This window comes from Epargyreus clarus, unplaced genomic scaffold, assembly GCF_041222505.1.
Source record: "Epargyreus clarus isolate Ecla_fem2 unplaced genomic scaffold, WU_Ecla_fem_2.2 ptg000034l, whole genome shotgun sequence".
Classification (NCBI taxonomy): Eukaryota; Metazoa; Arthropoda; class Insecta; order Lepidoptera; family Hesperiidae; genus Epargyreus; species Epargyreus clarus.
Window position 1 is genome coordinate 9,365,693 of NW_027332239.1, and position 27,707 is coordinate 9,393,399.

General features: G+C 34.8%; 1 protein-coding gene across 1 annotated transcript; it reads right to left on the minus strand.

The window, feature by feature from the left end:
- Positions 1-5,301: 5,301 nt before the first annotated feature.
- LOC140756108 (transcription factor Sox-8) lies at positions 5,302-27,589 on the minus strand. Its single transcript, XM_073091520.1, has 3 exons — positions 27,210-27,589; positions 10,512-10,658; positions 5,302-5,712 (listed from the first exon to the last, which is right to left on the minus strand). Exons 1-3 carry the CDS (start codon positions 27,320-27,322, stop codon positions 5,307-5,309), a joined length of 666 nt encoding a protein of 221 aa, XP_072947621.1. The 5' UTR covers positions 27,323-27,589; the 3' UTR covers positions 5,302-5,306.
- Between the last annotated feature and the right edge of the window lie 118 nt (positions 27,590-27,707).

Genomic DNA, 27,707 nt, shown 5'->3' on the forward strand with positions numbered 1-27,707 from the left:
GTTCGGATTCCTAAGCACGATTATCAAATAATTTAATAGACTTTTGCTATCATTTTTATTCAAATATGTAATAAAAATACTTTAAAACACCACGTTATTATACAACAAAAAGATGTAATCAACCAATTTAAATTTTGCTACCCTTGAGACCGATATTAGGAAGACGATTTGAAAAAATATTGTTACAATTTACTTTTCTTATGTATATTTTGTATCATATAAGTCAGCATAATGGCCCTTAGCTATAACGTTGATCCACTGTGAACAAATTGTGCCCGGCATCATTTTTATTCAAAGTAATGTTGTACACGTATAATTTTTTTACGATACTTGATATAAAATTAGGATATTATTTCATTTTTGTTTATTGGTAATAACGACGATAACGAAAGTTTCTGATGGTAATAAAATCCGCTTAGTCTCCCAGGACCCACCGACCCACCAAGCAGACCCACCGGTGGGTCTGTGAAGACTGATATGATGATGTGACCATTGAGACATATAAGTATTGAGTATCGTATCAGTATTGAGACTATTTTATTTTATATCTTCTTAGACCCACCACGAATTTACTGAGTGTAGGTATTAGGGTTTATAAATATGCGGTAGGTAAGTGTAGGGCAGGTAAATCTTTGATGTACAACTGTAACAAAAATACTAGAGGTGACGTACCCACCGTAGTAGTATGGTGGACCCCTTACGATTAAAACGGTACCACCGACTATACATAGTATTGTTCATATCTAATTTACAGTCTCTATTAATTAATTACCTTGTTGTTGTAAGAATTTTGTATTTAAATACACAAGATAATTAATGCGTTTAAAATACAGCCTTTAATTACTAAGAAGTAGGTATTCTTTGATAAAATAAAATAATTTCCAAGTGTTAGTTCTTATACTTGGAGCCAATACAATGAGGTTACATTTGGAATCATATAGGTTAGGTCCGAATTAATGTGAATCGGACCCACCCGCTCGCAAGGCGCTACGGCGCCCTGCTCGCTTATTTTTATACTTTCTTCTATGTTCCAACCTAACCTAACCAATCCTGTACAGTATTCATCTGTTAATAATTTCATCAGGTATTTATTTAGGATGGGGGGTCTTGAAAGACAAACAAATCTCACAGGACCCACCAGTGGGACCATTGAGACATAACAGTCTTCACAGACCCACCGGTGGGTCTGCTTGGTGGGTCCTGGGGGACTAAGCGAAAGAATACATATACTGAGTTCTTTTTTTTTTTCAAAATGAACTCGTTCGATTCCCGGTTAAGGAAATCGATTTTTTAAAATGAAATCTCTGTAATGTAGCTTTAGAGTTTATGAAAATGATTCTCGTATCTCCTTTAAGTATGTTTCGCTAATCCTTAAAGCTTAGAATTTCGCCATGCACGTACACCTATATTTTTGTTCAGGTATATAATTATTTGGGGGTATAAACGACTGACCAAGCCCGAAACTGAATCATAAATTACCATGTGTAAATATTTAATAATTGTTCATTGCACTCATTCCTGACGTAATTCAGCGTAACGATACATCTGCATTGTACACATGTTGGCACTTGGCCGGTACTTATTGTGTGATGGATCTGATTTCTCAGCGATGTTCCCCAGACGCAACGGTATCGTCTTACGTATCGCGGACACCACATTCACACGGCTGTCGCTCGCACTCCACCACTTGAACCCTGAATCCCGGTTCAACTCTGCTCTTATTGTTTCTCTATTTTGTGCGTTTAAGTTATTATTCGATTTGTTTTGTGCGACGACGCTGAGGGGTTTTCACAACGGTAGAGGGTAGTATTTTTCGAGCGTTGGTAGGTATATGTGTATGTTTCGTTCTTAGGCATATCCTGGTTCTTATTAGTGATCGAAGCCTGCAGCCCAAATTCCTTGCCAGGTGTCGCTGGATTTGTCTAAATTGTGGGAAAGGGAAGCAATTAGATAAAACATGTGTATTGGAAAAGACCAACGGGTATTTATTATATATAATATGTAACATTGATGTAATAGGCACCATAATATGTTATCCACGGGATAATAAGTGTTCCTTACCCCCTATAAACAACTGAATTAAATATAAGTATTAGTTCTGTTGAAGCCTTCGATTGGAGTGCAACAAATAGATATGCGTTTCTACCCTCGAGGATCAAGTTGGAACATCTCTCAATCTCTCATACCCATGAACTTTTAACTAATTAAATAGATTTAAATTACTGTAGGTAATCTTTTTGCAATGATGTAATAAATTTTCAATATAATATTTCAACATTATAGAGCTTAAAATACATTCTATCCTGTCACTTATTCGTTAATTTAAATTATATCTTACGTTGAGCTTAAGTTCTTCTTTTACAACATGAACTTAAATACTTTTTATATACCGAGTTTTATGTATTAAAGTTATGTTAAATAGCTCTAGAAAGTATGGTCAAAATTTTAGTGAAAAACAACCATCGAGGATTAAGCGTGAAATTGAGCATGGTATCCTCCGCCCAGTAATTAATATCTCATGTGTGTTTGGGTACAAAAAATGCGGCGGTCGGATAGGATATCTGGCCGATCGTCGGCATGTGTGAGTAACGCGAGCCGGCCTGCGCGCACGCGCCTCGCGCCCCATTTACACTCAATCTTAATATCCCAGAGATGCACCATTACGCACTCATAACACCATCGCTTTGTTGATTTTTTATTTCCCGGAATTTAGGGATTAGTCAATGCAAATTAATTCAAGCTTTGCCAAAACAATAAAAAAAAAACAATATTTAACTTAACAGAATTTATTTTGTCAGACAGGTTTCGTGGCAGACAAAAGTATTCTCCTAAACAACGTGGATTTACACTATTTACTCATTTAGGTATATGTATTGTAACATAACCATCTAGAAAAAGGATTGTCAAAATATTGTATAGGACCATATAATTATTTTGTATATTGTCTGATGATAAAAACTGTAGGAAATCATTTGTCCATGTCAATGTATGCCGAATATCTCTACATTTGCAAATCGGAGATTTATGGGTTCCTTTCGATTTTTAACATCCTTTACTCAGTACACAGCGCTATACTATCATACCATATGTATCGTACAATAAATCTCCCATTGACTAATGTACTTAGGTATGTCATGTCCATGAGAAAATAGAAAACTAAACTAATGAAGGTTGAAAGCATAAACATCTTAAACATTGGGCCTAATTATACTATATGAGTAAACGTAATAATTTATTATTTTCCACGAAGCGGGATCGTGGCATTGCGTCCATGTTATCTGTCGGCGAACATAAACGTTAATCATCAATGAGCCATCCGTATTCTGTATAAATTGTCTTATGTCCCGTAATTACATAATTTACCGATACGTTGATTGGCCTCATTGGCATGGGTCGCGAAAATGTGAGAGTGATAAGATAGGATCCGAACAAGGAGGCTTTGTGGCGACCGCCGGAAGCGAGCGGGCGGCTAGGGGTCGCGCGTATCATCCAAATGCCTACACTTATTTTCCAAGAATACTGATCGTGGCTGCCATTTACTATAACTTTGTGTAACTGAGATAAAACATAATATAAAAAGTAACATTCAACATTTTTTAAGTTTTATCTAAAACTGCGTTGTGAATAGTTGTGATCCTTACCTACCTACTGGCATTTTCTTTCTTGAGCATCAATGTTAATACAATACACAATTCATTTCATTTTATACATAAAACTGAATAATGTTAGTAGTAAATGATGAGGTAGATACCCATAATAGGATACCAAGTTAAATTTCAATAGTTACATATTATGAAGTACATCTTATCAATTATGGATTTGAAATAAAAGAATCATTTGTGAACAGAGATTCGTTCAAAACCTTTTATTAAAATATAACATTTACTTTACTTCTAAATTATTAATAATCACAATAATGACTTATATTATAAAGCTAAATTTATTTTATAACATTAATTTAAAAATTAACTTTGGGAACCTGAGGATTTTAAAAGTAACTATTGTTATTTTAATTAATTATTATCTACCCCTTTGTTATTAATTAATAATAATTACTAATCTATATCCTACATTTAGGTGTTTAATTATAACTATGATGGATTTAATTTATAATTAGCATACGAATATAATTTAAATATATATAAAATGTGAATACAATATTTTTTCCTGAATGTCTTGTCTTGATATTTATTTGTAGAAAAATAACATGGTTTCTCTTTCTTACAAGACGCACGTGTAGAGCTTAGTATCGCTACATATGGCTATATCGTTTTGATATTTACAATAAAAAATAGTAGACGTCCATGTGTTGACCTAATTCCTAAAAGGTGTCATGATAAGGCCACGGCAAATTCAAATCACTTCTTAGAGCAACAAACATCGTAACATATACCTATAGACACGTGGCAGCGTGTCGGACAAGTTCTTAAAAAAATGCCGAAAAATACCAGTTCGTTCCAGAGATAGAGCCCTGTGACAGAGAAGAGAGACAGAGAAAGAATTGGTGAATAGGACCGTATGTTATATTATAAGAACCGTTTGGAGCTAATTTTCCTTAATAACTGAAAAACTGTAGCTCAAATACTTAGCTATGAAAATAGGCATTTTGTCACTGACAGTCGGATTTATATATCATAAACTTAACCCACTATATAAACAAGTCTAATGTGCATAGGTTTGGTTCCTATTGTTTACAAACGTTTAAAACATACTTTAAAAATGTAGCTACATATCCGCCACTACAAATTTATACATAAGGAAGGTTTCATACTTAATATTAAATTGTAGTCAATATTAGGCAAGTTATTCAGAGTCGAGATTTTTTGAAAACAAATTGTCCTGCCCGCATCCACATCCACATAGGTGAGGTGTGCCTTACCAACACTATTTGTTTGAATGACATTGTTGTACTTTGATATAACGTCGAATAACTTTTGAATGATAAATAATAATATATGTACAGAAAGTATTGATATTCTATCAAAGCCTTAAGTGTGAAAATGGGAACCAAGTTCAATATTAAAGTCGAGCTCTTTAACATAAATTATATCGTAGTTTAAATAAATAATTTGTGTTAATAATTGACCGATAACACCTGAGAATTTCTATTATTAAATAAAAAAAAATGTAGCAGCAAGAAACATGAAATTGTGTTTAAATTTATTTCAGAATTTTGTATTTATATTTTTGTAACAAAAATTTCAAGATTTTAGATCTCAAATATTTTATCGGCAAAGTTAAAATACACACATAGTTTTTATATTGAACTTGGCTCTCATTTTCACACATATTCATATTTTTAGTATTTAAGGGTGTGTCGCGTAATTTGACCATTGCGGATAGGGCGGGTGTAAATGAGTAGGAACGGTGTGGTACAGTCCTGGTGGTGCGCCGACCACGTGGTGAGCCAGGGTTGGTGTGTAGGGCGGCTGCATCTCGTGGTAATCAGGTATGGGCGTCGGTTTCAGGTATTGATCCAACTCTGTGTCATCTGGTGGCCCGTCAGCTAGCAACGCTTCATTTACTTCGACCCTTGAAAAGTCAATCTGTGATCGTTCCGGGGATGGTTCCCTCTTTAGCCGGGCGGTGGTGGCTGGGGGCGGTTTGCGTCGCCTCGGCTGGTACTTGTAATCGGGATACTCTCGCTTATGTTGAGTCCTTAATTTTTCGGCTTCTTTTACGAAAGGCAGCTTTTCTTCGTCGCTGAGGCTTCTGCAACAAACAAATAATTGTATTGAATTAAGAAACAAGTACCTAATTTATCTAGTAACTTTTCTCACTAAGATAGTTTTCTGCTCGCCGTTTGCCCGTAACTTTGCATCTAATTGTTGTAAAAAAAGGATGAACTACTAGCTACTAGTCATTACATTGTTTATTAACAAATAAAACAATGCAGTGACTGCGAGAATAAAATTACTATATATTTAGTTGCACGCCGTTGTATCAGTCGAGACTATTTCCAGATGTTACTGGCCATTGCAATATGGCTCAAATGTGAACCCACTTAGCCGATTCTAGCGTGGCGATGCATAGCGATATAGTCAAGTTGTATAAAAATGTTCATTCTCTTCGTATTTACACAAAAAATAATGTGTAAGAAACAAACTTGAAAAATAAAAAGAAGTTACTTAGTATAATTTTAGAACAGTCCTGAAGTTATTAAAAATAATTTATTGATACTAATGCGACGGATAGCGCAATGAATGCATTGCGCATTAATAATTATTAATACTATGATTATGATTATTTTACATGTACGTTTTGTACGTGTTTCTTAGGATTCGAAGCTTATAGGTTGAAGGTACCAAAAATATAAAAACTCCTCTAGCCTGAGTAAATCGAAGATTAAGATTTCAATTGCCGATAACAGCAGGATAGGGAAGTGATATACATACATAATCATTGAAATATTTCATCATGTCAGATTTATATAAATTTACCAATATGCAAATAATGTTTAATTTTCCTGAAGCCAGAATAAATAGACGATTACGGTTTCATGTGCTGATAAGAAAAGTAGGTATAAGAAAATGGTATAGATACACAATCTCTTGCAAGTATTTCATCAACTCGAAGAGATCTGACATGCAAATAATGCTAGTCTTTTCGAACCTAAAATATGGACGATTGGGCTTTCAATTAGTGATAACGAGTATGTATTTACTATAGTTTAACATACTTACACAATGTTTTGAAATTATTTCATCATGTCAGGCCTTCAACAATTTACCTAGGAAAAGTAGAGTTCTTTTTGGACACACATCATATAAGTATAGGTACGTGCCTACTTTTAGGTATTAATGCAACAAAATGAAAAAGCTTGGACTAAACAACTTGGCATAGTAATAACAACGCATGGCTTCTCAAGAAAATCGATAAAATTCACTTTTTTACCCTACTGCGGAAGATACTGTTTTTGAACAAATTGTAGTGTTATATGCCATAATCGTCCACATTTGCCAAGTGCGGATTGGCTGACTTTAGGAAAGGACAATGCCCATGAAAGTATGGACCGCCGTCCAGAGTTGCATCAAATTGAAACTTGTTGTGGACGATGTATAATTAACCAAATACTACCACCAATAATGATTTTTTAGATCAGCACCCGGGTTCTGAAGTTATTTACCGAAATGTTACATAACCGCAAAATCGAAAATATCGGACGATAGATTGATGGTCGGTTTTAACTGATAGTAGGTACCTATAATTTAGTTCGATTAACATATTCCATTTACTTTTAAAGGTAGTAGATGGGTAGTAGGTAAAAAAACCTAAAATAATCCTAAAAACCTAAAATAATGAATTCCGAGTATAAAATACCGCCATTTTAATTTTTAAGAACAACAATCAACATTTCGTCTTATTTTATCTTAAATGGAATCCACTGTTCAAAGAAACTATTCTGATCGACAAACTATGTAAAGAAATCAAAAAATAATTTTAATATTACTTTCATTTTGACGCATGAGAAAAATCATTAGTCAAAACACTAATAGATCTTATTGAATTCCGAGTATAAAATACCGCCATTTTAATTTTTAAGAACAACAATCAACATTTCGTCTCATTTTATCTTAAATGGAATCCCCTGTTCAAAGAAACTATTCTGATCGACAAATTATGTAATAAAATCAAAAAATAATTTTAATATTACTTTCATTTTGACGCATGAGAAAAATCAGTACCAACAATGGGCATTCTCCTTTTACGAAGTTTTTACGAACTCTCAAGCGTTTTTCACTCTGTTTTTTTTTCACCGTGTAAAGCGAATAAAAAGCACTAATTAATTTCTTCCGAAATTTATATGCATATAGCATCAAAATCAAAATAAAAAATCAGGGGTGTGCTGGCATTCAAAACTCGGACCTGCAGATTGAGAAGCCAAATCTAAACCACTATGCTACTTCCACTACTAACTTAACTTTCAGTAAAATTACAGTTCCTCGCGATTCTACACGTGTAATATTTGTTGCATTTTTAATAGATTAAATCATTAATAGAAGTTGCAATCTTGTGTTTTCAACCGGTTAATTTCGTACGAAACCTCTGACCTCGCCGATCTATATGATCGAGATCTGCATCGGCACGCGATGACAGTTCGTGAGATAGCCGACCAATCACAACAGTGCAATCAGGCTCTCTTCACCGACTGTTTTCTTTGATGATTCGAGAGTTTGGACTGAGCGCAAGTCCACGTCATTGGGATCTTCTTAATTGGGACGATACGACACTGGCACGCAACGCCATTTAGTGCATCTATGAAATTGGATGGTATTGGTCTATGGTTTATCCTTCATACGCCTATTATAAGCAATAATTCTATCCAATGTTTCGCCTATTAAACATTGAAGTTTGACAATTTCTGCCTACTAGAAGTTGTTAAATTTGTATCCATTGATTTTATTAATATCGGACAGTAATGAATAAATTAAATAATGAAAAGCCATAATTCTGGTGTGTCGTGTTGTATAAGTGTCGACCAAAAAATAAATAAAAGGTGGTGTCGTTCTGTCGTGCCTTGTCGTGATCGTGTCGTCCAAGTGAAGAAGAGTCCTCGTGGTTTCCGTCGCTCGCTGCGCGGGTGGCCCGTCTACGATCAAATAAACATGCGAGTAGGCTGTATCACTGTATCTACGTTTAATTGATAATCTTCACTAGATAGTTACTTGCCACTTCTCCAAATTGACTCGTAGGAACAAGTGGATGCAAGGATGCGAAATATGTTGTAGTTGTTCTATTTATTTATTTTATGTGCATTATGTGAACACAACTACTTATAAAGAGTCATAAGCTCATACTTATACTTTTAAAGATCAAACAAATAAAAAATAATACAATCTTATCAAACCTACCATAACGCTTTAAGTTTCGCTGAAAGGCTAAGTTCTTCGATATATGTATATTTGATCGAAAGCTAAGTTGCGCAAGAGTTACCTATCTTTCGTTTTCGTATATTATTATACATTAGTTGAATAGGAAAATATAATTATGATTACGTCCTAAAGACACTAGTGTCTTAAGCTTAAGGACTTGGGTCCTTAGGTTCAAAATTGAGCAAAATATTAAAGTGTGGCCAATACTTCTACGTCTTTTTAAAGTAGCGTTTCCGTATGTAAAGTAGCGTTTTTTGAGTTACGAGTTATTGCTAATTCGTCGTCGATATGTTGAATTGTCATATACTTGGTTTATTTTTAAGATTCATCTTAATTTTAAATTGTATTTTTAAGAATAATTTCTATTATTAATTTGGCGAATGTAAAGCTCGAATGCAAGTATCATGCGAATCGGTCATCATTTTGTTTCTCCCGAAAGCTAGACCCGAGACAGTTAGAGATGTTATCTCGTCGGCCGGAGCGATAGCATTTTAATGAGTAAACAATCGATGCACGCCGCCCGGCTGGACGCCGCACGCGCACATCTCTCCCATCTCGTTTCCTCGTGCGTCAGGTTCCCCAGCCATACTTTCACAGTATCGTACTTGGAGTCATTAAAAGTATAGAGTGTAGAGCCGGCCGGGTATGAACAACAGGCACACGTCGGTACACAGTGGTGTTGTGGTGGTAGTTGCTGTTACAATTATAATATTTAAGTTCAAGTAGAGTGCGAAAAGTTTGCAAATTTCATTGTTTAGTACATATCGTACTAATTAATTCTTGTTAAATATGGTGTAGAAACTAGTAATATTCAGAACCAAGCTAGATTAAAATACCTAGTCTCGTACTTAGAGTAATTATAAATTATGGATACAGCTTCTTTGGGTATGAACACTAGGCACAGGTCAAAACACCATCAGTATGCGCAGTTTAGAATTCAATTTCAAGTAGAGTGAGTTAAAAGTTTATAATTTCGTTGTTTAGTAGAAAGTATAGTAATTAATACTGATTACATAAGGCGTAGAAAATAATAATATTTATAAGCTGGTTTTAAACGTACCTACTAAGTGACATGGGCGCACTCTATGTTAATTATTACTCTAAGGTCGTACACTCGTACGTCTTGAATATTTGCTCGAAATGATGAGACAATTGAACACGTAACTTAAATTAATTGCACATAAGAAAATATTACGCGGTGTATTTATATGATCAATCTTAACCGGTTCAGCCGCGTGGCTAGATTTCGGTTTTTCATGACGGAGGTCCGGGTTTGATCCTAGACTCGCCTTTAATTTTAGAAGTATTTATTTCAAACTTATTATCTCTTACTATCTAGTTTTGTATTATTTAATTAAGACAACATTCTATGTTGTCCACATCGGTAAGTGGTTGTGGTTACCGCTGCTTGAATATCTGTAATCAACCCCAGATTAGAGTCCGTGAGGACTAAGTTTGTATTTCTGTTATAATTTTTACCACATTCTTCAAACCAGAACACAATCGAACAGAAATGTTATAAGGCAGAGAGTTTTAGTACGGTAAATCCCACATAACGCCGTGTGACCTAACCTAACCTAACCTAACGCATCTTTTGAAGGTTTCCTCCTTTCAAAAAAAAGCTGTGTGTATACTCACTTCCACATGGAGCCGAGGGACTTGCTGAGCTCGGCGTTGTGCAGCGAGGGCCGCTGCTCCGACAGCCGGCGGCGCATGGCCTGCGCAAACACCATGAATGCGTTCATGGGCCGCTTCACGTGCGCGCGCCGCAACCCGCCGCCGCCTCTGTAACATGTGCTTGTATTAACAACTAGCTGACCCGGCAAACTTTGTACCGCATCAAAATCTATTTATCAAATATATCAGATAGGATTAAATATTCCCTTTGCTTTCATGAGGTAGAAATAGGTGTGGCGGTGGTTCGGAGTCGAACCACAAAGTGTTTTACCAACTTCAAACAAGCTTTCACCCGCGGCTTTGCTCGCTGACAGAGGTTTTGGTCTAACCTCGAGAACGGTACTTTAACTCTGAGCTCCTGACAACGTTTGTATAAAATTTCATGACAATTGATTATGTAGTTAAGGTGTAAAAGTGTAGCAAATAGACACGCACATTGGCTTTTATAATATTAGTTCGTTCGACTTCGTTCGCGTGCATTGAGAATATAACGTCAATTATATTATGATGTCATCTATCAAGCTCACGGAGAACACCGATAGACTGAAATTCTCCGATCTGAAGTCGGTCACAGATTACAGCTACCTCTGAGGACTAAGTTGGGACTCCTCGGATACGTCTCTTTTACCATACCTTTTTTTATAATATAAGAGTAGCAGACGAGCATGCAGTCCACCTGATGGTAAGTGGCTACTGCCGCCCATGGACATCTGTAATCAACCCCAGATAGGATTAGATATTCCTACCTGAGGTCAGCCACAGATGCGCCGCTACCCCTGAGGACTAAGCTGGAACGCCTCGGAAAAGTCTGTCTCCCTTACCACACCCTTCAAACCGGAACACAGCAATGCTTAACACTGCTGTTATTAGTTAGAAATAGGTGTGGCGGTGGTGCCGCTGGAGTCGAATCACAAAGGGTTCTACCACCTTCTAAACCACCATACCTGTTCCACCAAAACGAAGCAGCGGTACACTGTTAATATATAAGCAGAAATATATATATATATATATATATATATATATATATATATATAGTGTTGGTATCGTCGGCGTCAAACCACAAAAGTTGTACCATAAACAAAAATATTGGGCAAGTTTTAGGTATGTTAATAATACCTATTTAGGTTTAAGCGTTTAAATTATACTTTTACAGTTTATTTAAATAAATAAATTGTACAATGTGACTATTTGTACAGGTACTGGACTAATAAATTATATTTATTCGTACATTTATTAAATTTTTTTTTCTTTAAACAATGTGACAAATTCAATTTTTCTTTTTTTTTTTTTAAATTGATTTCGAACGGGCTGATGGCGATCGACGTCATTTTTTGATGTTAAGAGCTTAGTTTCTAAAATCGATCGGTAGAGCCGTTTAAAAGTTATTAAAAAAAAAACATTTCAAAAAAAAATTGTTTGTAGTTTTTTTGAGATTTCTCAAAATCTACCGGTTCGAATCGGATAATAATAAATTGTTTGTCCAGTACCCTTATTAATAATTATAAATTATTCGTACGGTAACCGTATTAATAATTATAAATTGTTCGTACAGTACCTGTATTAATAGACTCAGCCTAAATTGTATTGGGATAAACGCTTCAAGCAAAGTAGTTAGAGTTTAACAAAAACCAAAACTCATATACATAAACAATATGAAGTAGTCACTTGAGTGGTCCGTATCGACACTGCTTAAATTGCAGGGGCTTTCGGCGCGCGCCTGTTAATTACTCAGAACTAAGCAATCAAGCGACTTTATAAAGGAATATATTACGAGTACTTCACCGTGGTTTACTGTAAACAATGCGCCGGCGCATGTAAACTTGTAAACCCGAGTGCCGACGGCGGACCCAACGTCATTTTACGCTCGTAAACCTCTCTCATTTTATTACTTTTTTATTTTCTAGTGCCGCGTTTGGGTTTCCTTGCGATCTCAGTGCTGACAATAAATTATGCTTTTTTCAAACACTGACACGCCACTAAAACTCGATCGATTTCTAACGGATCTCTCGGGAACCAATGTGAGGCGATAATTCCTACTGCTTCGGCGAACTACCATCAGTTTCCTTGTTTATTAGTCAGAACGATTTCTCGTAACCAAATTATGAGTATTTATTAGAGCTTACCGCATAACTATTTAGAATTTGTTTTCGTAACGTTTCTTTTATTACGTTGTATTTATTTTTACTTTTATTATTACAATTTTATTTAACTTGGTTTGTTCGTACTATACGAGGGTCAAATATTACAACTGAATTTTTAAACTGTTAAACCCAACCGATTTTGCTAAAATTTTATATAGGTACACGTTTGCTTTTCTTGACAATGCATGATGAAGTTTAATGACGTTATTTTAAATCCAATATGGCGGACGCCTCAAGATGGTGGACCAATTGATTTTTTGGTCTATATATTATTATGGGTGTTTAATGAAAGGGTTTTCTGAAAATAACACGTTACGAAAAGCTTACATTTTTTTTTTAATTTTGAGGTAAGTAGACATTTATGTTTATGAAGTCAATTTCTGTATCAATGTTTGTCTGAGTGTAGACTCTATAACTAACTAAATAGAATGGTTCCATAGCATATAGTTTTTGTAGAAGCGGCTGAGACCTACCGCGCGTCGCCATCTGGTTAGTAACATCTACTGACAATCGCAGATACTTGTGTCTGCTCATAATACTTAGCCGTAATATATGAACTATTGCTCTGCAGTTACTATGGATCATTGGCAGATCTGGCAAGAACTTAACACGAAAATTAGAATTATTGTTAATTGTGATAAAGGTATTTATTTTATTGTCAATTACGTAGTAAATTATTTACAATATTAACCTAATAGAAATACAAAAATATTAATAAAACAGGTTTTAAAATAGTTATGAAAAATAAATTAAATATAATAAGCTTTATCCAAATTGCTGTCCTTTGGTAGAGTCCCCAAAACGCTGGCGACATTACCTCGTTGAATAGCTAAGCTAATTCTTTGCCCGAGGTCAGCCCTTTGGTCGTTGGTGCACTCGATCAGACGCCTTGTTACTTTGTATTCGTTACATTTGTCTTAAGATATCAATCCATACATTACAGAATCTTTAAAGTCATAGCCACTAATACTAACTCTATAATATACCGACTTAGGTAATTGCTGAACCAATTTTAACGAGACTCTCACGTACAGCCTATATACGACTTTATAAGTTACCTCTACATATAGGTAATTCATAAACAGAAGACACAAATTTAACGCGGTTCATCTTTAATTATTCTTTAAAATGTCTGCATATTTGTCTATAGGTACCTGCCTAATAAATTAAGTCAGAAATTAATTCAATAATTACTCAAATAAGCCGTTTCGGTCATTTCCTGGCAATAGGCTTAGTCAATCAAACAACAAGATCTAAAATCACTAAAATATTTCTGTTCCTAAAGTTTTATACACGCAAGCAGAGCCGCGGTCAAATTCAAGTTATGAAACAACAAAAGGTGTTTCACGTTTCTATAATAAGTTAGTTTAATTATCGAGATACAATTGGAAAAGGCTTAAGTTTAAGTGTACGTGTCGTTGGTTGACAAAAAGTTTTATAGTCTTGTGTAATGATTTACTACAGATTTCACAGCCGTCACGAACCACATCTGTGTTGTATGAAGTGGTATGTATCCCAGACATGTGGGATAGCGGGCACGTGTATATTACTAACATGAAGATTATGGTCTTTTATTATACTAAGGAACTTCATTAATCTGTTGACGTTTTATAGCAAAAAAATATCTGTAGTACATATTGCTACCAATTAGTTGATAATGGACTTCATTACAAGAAGCTGGTTAGGTAGTATTTTATGTTAGTTAGAGAAAACAAAGAGTGGTTATTTATATTATTACTTGTATTCGTCCAGTGGTTTAAATGCAAGCATAATGGATTGTCTATTTTTAATCGATAATACTTAGTTCGTCAGCAGTTACATAATAAATTAAAATATATTCGGCTCACAAACAAAGAACTCTTTTAATCTTACTTTGACTATTCTTGTATCATTACTGTCCCACTGCTGGGCACGGGTCTCCTCTCAGAATGAGAAGGATTAGGCCATACTCCACCGCGCTGGCCAAGTGCGTATTGGTAGACTTCACATACCTGTGAGATTTATTTTTTATTTATCTTTAAGGTATGCAGGTTTCCTCACGATATTTTCCTTCATCGTTTAAGCAAGTGATAATTAATTTCTAATACGCACATAATTTTGAAAATCAGAGGTGCGTGCCTGGGGCTTGAACCTCGGACCCTTCGATCGAGAGGCCGCATTTCTTAACCACTAGGCTATCACTGCTATATATATTCTTGTATAGAAGTTGGTAATTAATTACACTTAAGTGTACCTGTAGCATTTTACGGTAAGATGGATAAACATACAAAGAGTATTTATTATTCTATACATAGTCAAACCTTTGGTAGAAACCTAGCAACAATAACTCATAGGTATCGAATTTCATCCGTGCCCGAAAAATGTTACACGTGTCGAGTAGTGCGGTCAAAATATCATACTATTTTGGTGTGCGTAGCTACTTGGGCCATTGTTTTGAAAGAACTTGGTAGTCATGTACTAGTAACACTATTGATTAATAGCCGAAAACAAAGATTAGGTTACATTAAAGCAGTTACAAGTTAAACTATGTATAGCTGGAAATACTTTGTTTCTTTTGACTAGCTCTACTTATTTACCTACAAGTTATTAGCAATTATGTTTTTACAATAACAATCTAAACCTTATGAATTCGTTATTTCTTTATAATATAGAAGTAGCAAACAACCTGGCAGTCGAACTAATGGTAAGTGGCTATTGCCGTCCATGGACATCAGTAATCAATCCCAAATAACATTAGAGTCTACCTGAGATCGAACACACATACGATGCTTCCCTTGATGACTGAGTTAGAACGCTTTGGAATAGTATGTTTCTCTTATTACCCTTCAAACCAGAAAAAAGTAGCTGTGAACATTGCCATTCTCAGACAAAACAGGTGTTAACCGTGAAGAAATAACTTTTGAATAAAAAATAATTCGCCAAGTACGAGTCGAACTCGCAGTTCGCACCACCAAAATGTTCATTATTTTTTACTTGTTTTATTCATTTTATTATTTTCAACAATACTTAGTTATATGAAACAACAATAGATGACGTTGGGGTGATGATGAATGATACTTAAACAACGTATAATAAGTATATCTGGAGGCACGGCAGTGCTAAAATATGTTTTATGGTTCTTATTTGTATTTATTAGAATACCAGTTAGAGTAGTAAACGAATTTCTATTACGGTTCCGGGGATATAGCCCTGTGACAGACGGACAGACAGCGAAGTCTTAGTAATAGGGTTCCGTTTTTACCCTTTGGGTACGGAACCCTAAAAATCATACTGATGCGCAATATTTTGTATTTAGAGTTTTTCACTGCACTGTACACGATAAAGTTTTTGGTGTGTATGTACATATATACTTGTGTATGTATGTCTCACTCTTTGGAACGCTCCACGGAACACAGCTTGATGGATTTTAGCATAAAAGATATTGTTAGATTCGTCTAAATCGTGGGAGTGTCATAAACTATATTAGGTACTTCCCTTAATTATTTTTATGCAGTCTGGATTTTGTTTATAATAATTACTAGTTATTCATAGACAGCATTGCTAAGAACGAGTGGCCATAAAGGTACAGGAGCAGCCGCGGAGGCCATTGGCTGAGGAAGTCATAAACAGTGTGCATAGCTGTCATCTGTGAAGAGCCCGCCCACGCTATTTCTGCCGCTGTGACGCGCCGCCGCCGCCCAGATCAATAACTATTGCTACATCTGCAAACCCATTAGGAAATTAAAGTTTGTTGGAACGCAAGCCACTAGGGCTTTTAGCCACCATTTTTCAACATATTGATTGAGATTTTTAACGTACATAGTTAAATTAGGTTAACATGAGAAGTCTTCGTCCGGATAAACTTATAAATGTAAACTTATTTTTCTCTACAGTTCCCGGTTCTTGCGTGTCCTATCAAAATTGGTTCATTTTGTCGAGGTCTTCACATGAAAAAAATCACATTTCATGTTTTCAGTCGACAATCATGTGACAAGCATAAAGCACAAATGACATATTTTATTCAATACTTAATTTATTTTTAAGTCTCAGATCAGATACTATGTTTATGACACCTGAAGTTTCTGAAGAGTATACTGGCAAATAAAAGTATGAAAGAACGTTGTAAAATGACTGAAATTGAACTTGTAAACACCTGCACCCTTACACGTAAAAATTAAATTAAATGCGATAACAGCCCTGTGCTCTATTTATACCTTATTTTAAAGTTCCCAGGGTTTGTAGGGAGCCAGGTGACAGCTAATACGTATAACAAGTATGATTACGATAATGCTCGCTCGAGTGCCAGAATAATGATTGTGGGGGCACCCATCGGCTACCGTCATGTTTTACAGCGCCATTAATTGTTTTATGGCAGTTGTTAAATCGACTGTAAAGATAACTGCGGTCGTAGGGGATGTTTAGAAGATTTCAGTACATGGCGACAGAGGAGCGAGGTTTACTGCAGTCATCTGGGTAGCATAAGTTCGTAGGGAAAATGTTATTGAAATATTATATTTTACTTATTAGCGGAACAATACGTACACTTAAACTCTATTAAGGTTGTATATTAAGCGGAGGGACGTTTTACGGCTTACTTTTATGAAAATTAAAAAAAAACTGTTTTAAATTTCTATATATGTACATATTTAGTTTTATGTAATTTTTAAGTAAGAATGTAAAGTTTTAAGAAATAAGTATGGTCTATACGCATTTGATCAGTAATCGAGAATGAGGTTTTTGTGTATCTTTATTTTTTACCTCCTTTATGTTTAACAGTTCGATATTTATAGTTTTATATAGTTCATGAAAGTACTTTACTTGTAAGTATAATATTTAATTAATATTTTCTGAAATTTTAATCATGTATGCCTCACTGCTAGCTATGATGGAGCCGGCTTCCATCACATCAGTCCAATTGTACCATATTATTGCATTGGTCCCAAAGTTACGTAGTAACACAATTTTCGGACAAATATCAGCAATTATTCAAATAATAATAAATATTAAACCAGATATACAGAACCAAGAACGAAGTAAGTCAAATAAAAGTTAGTAAAAAGTAGGAGTGTTCATCCACAGATGCGTCCTATTTACGTTGATAAACCCGTGTTTCTGCGAATGCAACGATTGGACATCGAGTGCCGGAAGCGTAACCGTAATCATATAATATGTAATACCTATAGATATGCCCACTTGTATATCACATAAGTATTAATAAATTTACGTATTTTATTAAATATATTTTTTTTATATAATATAAGAGTAGCAGAGGAGCATGCAGTCCTTCTGATGGTAAGTGGCTACTGCCGCCTATGGACATCTGTAATCAACCCCAGATAGGATTAGATATTCCTACCTGAGGTCGGCCACAGATGCGCCGCTACCCCTGAGGACTAAGCTGGAACGCCTCGGAAAAGTCTGTCTCCCTTACCACACCCTTCAAACCGGAACACAGCAGCGCTTAACACTGCTGTTATTAGGTAGAAATAGGTGTGGCGTATTAAATAAATATTTTAACTATTAAGCAGCATTGCAGCCTTGCAAGGTAGCATTGCAGTCAGCTTAGGAACAAGAATTCTGGAAAGAGATCTGTGTAGAGAAGAGTTGGTGTTTAGGTACCATTTAGTTAAGTTAATGTAAGGTAGAACTAATCTAGGTTGGCCGAGGAGGTACCACCGTCACATATTTATAGCTTCCTGTATTTTTTTATTCTTTCATGGATGGGGCTAATAAAGGGGCCGACTATCTTAGTTTTCAGGAGGAATGGCATGTTGGCAACACATTCCTGTACCATTACCATGAGTTTTTACGTTTTGACGAGTAACATAGGCTATATTTTATATGAAATATATTTATTTGATAAATAAATTTTGAGGCGTTACCAAGTTTGCCGGGTCTGCTAGTCTATGTAATAAAAATACAAATGATATTTTTTAAGTTTATTATAAAATAAAAGTAAATAAAGTAATAAATACGAAATAAGTATTTTAATACATAAATAAATAATTTATCAACAATACTATACACTGAAAATTATTTCGTTAAATCACAGACTAACACCCTTCCCTTTACCGACCGATTTTAATAGTAGCTTCAATAGAATTTATCAAATCTTTTCCTTTTAATCAGTACAGGTCCTTGAATGTCCGACATGTTCAATTAGTGGGTAGAGAAGGGTGGGAACACATCTGTGTCCACATTACCATTGATAAGGTCCACGGACGTAGCTATCGTGCGCGTACAAGACATTGAACAATGTGTGGAAAAGTTTCACGGAGTTTATCGTATCGACTGCAAATAAATATTCAGTTTTCAACGACGTAGATATGTTGTGGTATCGCCGATGTAATAGATTTGACTTTAGCACTATGGGGACCATATTGCTTTGTTATGTAGAAGGCCTCAGAGTGAATTTTTGAAACATTTTTGAACATCATGAATATTTGGGGTTTTCTTTGTGCCTAGTTTTTTCCCCACTTGTATTTGGGTTTGTCCAGATATGTGCACGAAATTTTGAAAAATAAGCTAAATAAGTTCAAAGCCTGAATATTTATTAATTCACTTATTTTAAAAATTTCAGTTATATATTTTTCAATATCTTCAGTATCCACTGAAATAACAGTAGATTCTGTTTGAGTAGACTACACTATCGGGTCAGTCACTAGGGTTATTAAGCTTAGACGAAGGGAAAACTCGCTATAAATACCTTTGTGACTTTATGAGCTTTCATAATAATAATTATTATACTCGCAGTGCACCTTATTTATTTATTGGGTTAAAACATTTTCACTGCTATTTCCTTGAAAGCGGAATATTTTGTCCGTGAGCGTCCATGATACGTTATAAGTAGGTAAAGTTGGTAAGGCATTGCGAATAACGTTTAGCGTGTAGAAGCGTACCAAATAAGTAGGTATGCGGTAATGAAGAGCTGGTGTTAACCGCACACATTACCGCGGGCTCGCTAACCACTCACAGGCCGCCGCGCGCTACCAGATTACACTTTGTCAATATTTGGACCTCACTTCGAACTTCCACCTCGGGCTTTGGATGTCAGCCGCTTTTGCTACTCAATACACATATCGCGTTCGTTTTGCTACACATTAATTAAACAAAGAGGTAGCTGAAGAATGTAATATTTAAGGTTTATCTGGTGAACGGTAGTCAACTCTAGCTACGGAGTCGGTAGAGTCAGTTAATTTTATTATGATCTATTGTTACTTCTATAATAAGGTTTTAAAGTTCAACTTTAGTATGCGCTTTATTAAGAAACTCGGCCTCTCGATCGAGGGATCGAGGATCCGAGGTTCAAATCCCAGGCACGCACCTCTGATTTTTCAAAGTTATGTGCGTATTAGAAATTAATTATCACTTGCTAAACGGTGAAGGAAAACATCTTGAGGAAACCTGCATACCTGAGAAATTTATAAAAAAAAACAATCTTAAAGGTATGTGAAGTCTACCAATACGCACTTGGCCAGCGCGGTGGACTGTGGCCTAATCCTTCTCATTATGAGAGGAGTCCCGTGCCCAGCAGTGGGACAGTACTTGGTTAATGATGATGCGCTTTATATTGGGGGTATTATAATTATTGTTCTTCTTAATTATCTTTGTATAGATAATTCAATTATCTATGTGCCTATAGGGTATAATCAATATTAGATAATAGAAAGAACTTCGTTTTAATGGTCTAATTTAATAGGTAAGTATTTAATATTTTGATTTTTTTCTGTTGTTAAGGTGGAAATTTGAAGATCTATCAAGTTTTCATATTTTAAAACATTATACTTATAGCAGCTTTAGTTTAAATGAAGTATCGTAAGGTTATCGTTCAAAAAATGTTTCTGAATGATCCTTGAATATAATAGCATTTTGATATTTATGTTGAGTTTCAACGGAAGAGTCTAAGTAGAAGTTCAAATGTCAAAGGCGTTGAGTGGGCTCTACAAACAGGGGGTGAGGAGAGGGCGCACAGGGCGTAGGTCGCTAGTGTTGTAGGGATGTGAGATTTCGGAATTAGACAAACATAAGACATAGAGAGAAAAGTTCAATTTTATAGCAAATTTACTAATGTGAAATAATTTTAAACATCTAAGATATTTTCGTTATTTTTTGAATTACATATAATAATATAATATTAACATTCCGATTCAGACGAATTGTGTGTGCGTGTATTGAAATGTACTTATTTAAATTAACTTATTAATAATGTACCTAAGTGGTTACTTGCAAAAATTTAACACTTGTCCTAGGTGAAAAGTGCACTTAAATAAACCAAAGTTGGTTTTTGCTTGCATGTCTTGTAAAACTGATTTTAACCGACATGTCTGTTCCTAGACGGACAAAAATCTCTTATTTTTTGTACTATACAAACAAGTTTAAGAAAGTGCACTTATTAACTTGACAGATATTGCATAAGATTTTCCACGGACATTCCACGACCCGCGTGGCGGAGCGGCCACCATGCCGGTCTGACGCTCAGAGGGTCCCGGGTTCGATCCCCGGCCAGACAGATTTCTAAATGAGGAATTTAAATTTCTGATTCTGGGTCTGGGTGTTTGTGTATTTGTCTCTGTGTGTGTCCATAGCACCCACGATACAGGGAATCCTAGTGTGGGGCTGTGAGTGTACAGTGTAGAAAACATTCCACCAAATATCCAATAGTTTCTGTTACGGTACCCGACCTCAACATCCCTATGCCCTAGCGGCACCTGTGAGGCCGCGTGTTTGCCGCGCCACTTACTGCGCGGGCTCCAACAGATACGCACACTGCGGGATGTTTGCCCGCGCCGGCGAGGGCGAGGAAATCTTAATCTAGCTTCCAAATTGCTGTTCTAATACATGCTGTTTACATTCTCTATACCCCACTGTGTATTTTGTAAAATTGTGACGTTGCTTTTATGTTTTTGAAGGCAGCCGCCGCTTTGATTTGATATTGTCCAATATGGTTTTTTGTATGCCAAATTGAGAAATAATAACAATGATTTAGTTAAAATAACTATACATATGGAATAGAATACAGACCCCCCAGACTACTTTTGGATTAAATAAGAAGAAAGAAATATGATAGGGATGGGTGCGTAATTTAGTATAAATAAATTATATACATACTTAATAGTTAAACATATAAAATATTATAAACAATAAATATATTACTCACTAGCTGACCCGGCAAACTTTGTGCCGCCTCAAAAATCTATTTATCGAATATATTTCATATAAAATATAGCCTATGTTACTCGTATAGCCTATGTTACTAGTTTTTGAGCCTATTCATTACAATCAAACAAACAAAGTTTTCCTCTTTATAATATTAGTATAGAAAATGTCTTTTGTAGAGCGTAAAGCTTGGTAGACAGTTAACGAAACTTGATTGTTATTTGCCTTGATTGATATTTATTAAGGGTTATACCTATTTCATAAACTTTTGTGGTTTCAATTACCTATTTGACTATAGATACATGTGTGTATTACAAAACACACATGAAGTTCCATTTACAAATGTTAATAACGTGAAGACTTATGATAATTAAGACTGCTTTCCTTAAAAGCATGTACCTAATGAGGTACACTACATTGCTATCACTTTCTACTCTCATCGTTCCATAGTAAGATTTCTTTCCTGTACGAATTTCAAATACGAACCCCTAAATTCACCAGATTTCTGCATGACCAGGGATAGAACCCGTGAGAATTTGTGTTAGGGGAGCATAGTAGCTACGCGTATTCTACCAGCGTGTAGTGTATTTACACTGCTTCTATGAAAATGTACTCTGCACTTCATGTAATGCATCAAAATCAATATAAAATTATTTCTTGGTATTATTATTACGACTTCGTTAAACAAGAATGGATTTTTTACTTCAGTTTGTAAGGTATAGGGAATCGCCGGGAACTCCCTTAAGGCGGCGAGATAAGGACCCCACAATGGATATGTTTGCGCAGGCGCACTATCGCGTCGCACGCGGAAATAAATCGGTAACAGGAAGACGATAAAAATTGTCACACGGGGAACGCACCCTGCGCCGAACCTCGTATTAACCTGGGTTTAGCTTATCTTTGTCTATAATTCGGATTATTATAAAGAAATAAATGTATTTAAAAGTACCTAATTATATCGTCATCTGCAATCGTAACTCTATACATTCTTTAAAATTGCAGATTAAAGAAAATATAACAAAAATATATTTACACTTCACAACAAGCCCTTTCGTTTGATATGTCACACGATGCAGTTTGTCAAACTCTATTTTTAGGTTTTTCATTCGCCCCCAAAACCTTACCCCGCAATTCAATATTTAGTTGATAGCGTTATCCTTTCGACTTTGGGTTACAGAAAGGCATATAAGGTCTTGCACGCGCAAATAAATTTGTAGTAACAGGAAGACGATAAAAATTGTCACATGGGGAACGCACCCTGCGCCGAACCTCGTATGAATCTGGGTTTAGCTTATCTTTCCCTATAATTTGGATTATTATAAAGTAAGAATACGATTTGGCCCGTTTATAAGGGCACTTGTTAACGCATTTTTAATATATGTACAATTTAGAAGTAATTATAGTCTGATTCATAATTAGGTGTCCAAAATGTAAACAAAGAAATGTCACTGTCAAAATTGACAAGAAACAAAAACTTTAACAAACTCAATAAAAAACGAAAACTTTAACAAATATACACATTTTAACAAACGCGTAATGTAAACGAGAAAACATTCAAGTTCGATCACAATCACGAAAATGAATAATATCAGCTATGAAACTTAAAAATGACGGCACAAGTAATGTTTGGGATTCCGACTGTGTTACCATTATCACATTTTAATTTTCTACCATAAACTTTGTTTTTATTATTATTACTGTATGGAACCAAATTGAGGTGATAATAATATAGAATATATAAAAGTGAATTAATCTTAATTTATTTAGATTATTATTTTATTACTGTTGTATTACTTTAATATCGACAATAATAAGAAACTACCATTTCAAACATATTTTCTTGATAGGTCAACACCTTTGTTTACATTTTGGACACCTAATTATGAATCAGACTATAGGTATCTCGTCATGTGTAATCTTAACTCTCTCTGTTCTAAACTAACTACATATTATAAATCAACAAAGCATGAAGAAAAGACAAATAAATAAATTAAAATATAAATAATAATAAAATTAAACTTATACATATTTAATTGTATCAAAGTTATTATTCGGTGCCATTTTAAAAATAACAGTCGTGGTCTAAGCTCTATGAGTTTTTTTAAGTAGATTCATTAGGTACACAAATAAAGTTTTAGAATATTGTTTTAGAATATCTATTATCGATATTTTATTTAAAACCTGTGTTTTAAATAGTTTAATTTTCTGTTTTCAGTTAGGGTTGACAACAAAAGCGCTTATTAAATGTGTACTATTTGTGACACATAATCTAAATACTCATTGAAAAAATATGTTACATATTATATATCTTTTACATACATATTCTAGTATGCTTAACTATACGAAAGTATTTCGGCGAAGAATGTACTAAGTGTTAATATAGGTACTGGGCACCGTAGATCGATAAAAGTTATCTTTAAACTCACTTTTAATAATTTTTATTTACATATCAACCTAAATGTTGACTTTGCGTCAACTTTTCCAATTCATGTTATCAAAAATTTTTTATACCTACCTACCTACTTATTTTTCATTGACAAATGATATTTCACAAAAGTTAAGGAATAAAAATATGTAAGGAATAATATTCAATGTGCTATTCAGTCTCTAAGTAGCGAATGGCCAAGCTTACAATACTATTTAAGCTTACTGATCACTAGTCCTTGATTCACTAGAGACTTCAGACAAGTCTTCTATAAGCCTAAATATATTTTTAAGAATATACCAAGTTATGTAAACGTAAATCTTTAATCAGAGTTCCATTGTTGATTTTGACCACTAAAAGATTACTGGGAGTTATAAAGCTCAATGATAATATGACCGCTACATAGTAGACTAGCTGACCCTGCAAAATTTGTACCCCCTCAAAATCTATTTATCAAATATATTTCATATAAAATATAGCCTATGTTACTTGTGGATAATGTAGCTTAATAAAATGTAGCTGTAAAAATTCACCATTCGAGGTGAATTTTTAATGAATTTCGAATGAAAGAATTTTTAAAATCGGTCCAGTAGTTTTTGAGCCTATCCATTACAATCAAACAAACAAACAAAGTTTTCCTCTTTATAATATTAGTATACATAATTGTGTATACAAATAGATAAATAAAATTGTATTATAGTTACTACATAATAGAGTATGGTACATGTGAGCGGAGCTGTACTCGTTAATGATATTTATGACAATAAAAAATACGTATAATAAACAAACAAAAATAACAATACTAATCCATAAGTGTCTCAAACACTTCAAATCATTTTTTGTTGAAACCGAGATGTTGTGAAGTGCCGACAGTCGATAGGAAATTAATAAACAAGGAGCTGATAAGAGATAACATAGGCTATTCAATTAGAGGCGGTGCATCAAGCAAGCGTGGTTACACGAAGACGGCTCCGACGACCCTGAGGTCACTAATGGCTTAGAATAATAACAGTAACAATATAGGTTGCAAGTTCTAACCAACATTTACATGAAGCGTTCTTATTTGTACCTACAGATAGTAATGAATCTATGATTAACTGATTTGGTGAAGGTGGTAGAACCCTTTGTGGTTCGACTCTGGCGGCACCACCGCCACACCTATTTCTACCTAATAACAGCAGTGTTAGGCGCTGCTGTGTTCCGGTTTGAAGGGTGTGGTAAGGGAGACAGACTTTTCCGAGGCGTTCTAGCTTAGTCCTCAAGGGTAGTGCCGCATCTGTGGCCTACCTCAGGAATATCTAATCCTACCTGGGGTTGATTACAGATGTCCATGGGCGGCAGTAGCCACTTACCGTCAGGTGGACTGCATGCACGTTTGCTACTCCTATATTATAAAAAAAAATTGGACCCTTAATGCTTCTTGTGTGGCTATCGCTAAATTTATAGGTAGCTACTTCTGTCTTATAATTGAAAGAAGTGTTAAATTCTGCTGTGTTTTGATTTAAAACTGTGCTTATTATTTTAAGCAATTTAAGTTGGTCATTGTCAAAAAGTTTTAAATATGTGAGTATTAAAATATTAATGAAACCGGCAAAACTACGTTGTTACCGCTAGCGACTTACAATATGAAAATTGTGTTTTAATATCTTTGTAAGTATCATACTTTCTTGTCCTTTTTTAATAATCGGAACCTGTATTTTTTCTAAATTTTGTAAAGTATACGGTTTGGTAACATTAGGGTAAATAAAGTTTTCGAAAAAGCTTATAATCTTAAGTGTGGCAAATTACATCCACATCTTTAAACATTTATGTAAAGTTAGTATAAGTTATAGTATTTATAATAGGCTAATAAGTACATGAATGATGTAGTCATTGATATTATAGGCAAGTTTTAAAAAATCTTATTTGGTAGAGACAAATCATAAGTGTATGTTTCGGGTATAAAACAGATGTTTCCGTAATCACATCGAAACCTTAAGTATATTTCGTAAACAGGTCATGACCAACCAAAAACTTTCGTACGGTAACCGCTAATTAACGCTCTACTGTAGCAGCTACTAGTACTGCTCAATATTCATATTTTGTCTATAACACTGCTATTTTAGGGTTCCGTATCCAAAGAATAAAAGAGGGATGCAGGCCCCTATTAGATACTAAGCCTCCGTCATCTATCTATCTATCTGTCAGAGAGCTCTATCGCTTAAACCTTAATAACTTTAAATTTATTGTATTGTATTGTATTTCTAAATTTTATTGAATCAGGTATTAATTAGAAAGGATATGAATAATATTTTACCAGACATCGGATTTACATTTTTAATATCTTTCCTTTTTGAGTAAGTTCCTGCAATTTTTAATGGTTCTATCCGATAGATATGTAGCGTAAACCCACCCCAAAATTATTAATATAAAATACACGTGTATCACATACAAGCAAAAGGTTTGTAACAACTTATAACGGTCTCTCTCTCAGCTCAGTACTCAAGCGTTTATTTTTTAAACAAAGGATGTGGAGACTTTTGAGGCCTTAGGAAATGTTAACTTCAATTTCTGTCTAATAGAAGCCGTGTGTGGAGTGTTTTTTTATGATCTCAAGAGTCTGGTCCAGTACGACATATTTGTATGAATCTCTCAAGGTCTGTCATGCATCTATTATCTAATATTTAATCCCATTTTCATTATTTGAGTACAAAACACTAGATACACATATTTTGAAAGGCTCAGATAATTTTAAAACATTACTATTTACAATAGTATTCATTGGTACTTTAAATGGGGGTATATTCTTAAATAAGGGAGTAATTTATGTCCAGAATAAAACCTATTATTTATTCTTCTTCTTTGATGATATTGATTTGGCACGCACTTCGTAGCCGTGCTACGAAATGTCTACAGTTCTACACAATAAATTAAAACAGTGGAAACATGTTTGTTTTATGATACAACAAAAGTACTCACTTGTTCGGCTGAGGCACGATGGTATCATAGTTGAAGGACTGCAACAGTTTTCCGACTGCCTCATTGATCTCTAGTTTCTCGCAAGCGCGTTCGCGTTCTTGTTCCCAATTCATTTTTACACTAAAATTTAATTAGTAATAGTATGTTAATATTGTCTGTTCCTTTTTTGAATGTATAAATGAATAGTGTAAGGATTATCGAGTGGCGATACGTCGTCGCGAGATGAGCGCGCGTGCGATCGACTCGCGCGCACCGACTATAAAGAGTTCCTTGTGCTCCGCGCATAAGTATTAACTATAAACCACACAGGGGCGCGCGCGCACCGCGCTCATATGTTTACTTGTGATTGTTTACTTTGTATAACATACTATAACATTTATATCACAAATGAACATAAATCTAATTTTATTGGAACGTCTTTGTTTTGTACATAATGAAGAAAATACTACTTTTCAATGCAAAATTAAATCCAATAAATATTTTCGCTTACCAAATTAC

Excerpts from the sequence above, each read along its gene's own strand:
- LOC140756108 (XM_073091520.1), bottom strand. The coding sequence starts at position 27,322 with ATGAATTGGGAACAAGAACGCGAACGCGCTTGCGAGAAACTAGAGATC. Across the intron at positions 10,659-27,209 it reads ATCGTGCCTCAGCCGAACAA|AGGCGGCGGCGGGTTGCGGC; the intron begins GTGAGTACTTTT and ends CACATGTTACAG. Across the intron at positions 5,713-10,511 it reads TCCCTCGGCTCCATGTGGAA|AAGCCTCAGCGACGAAGAAA; the intron begins GTGAGTATACAC and ends TGTTTGTTGCAG.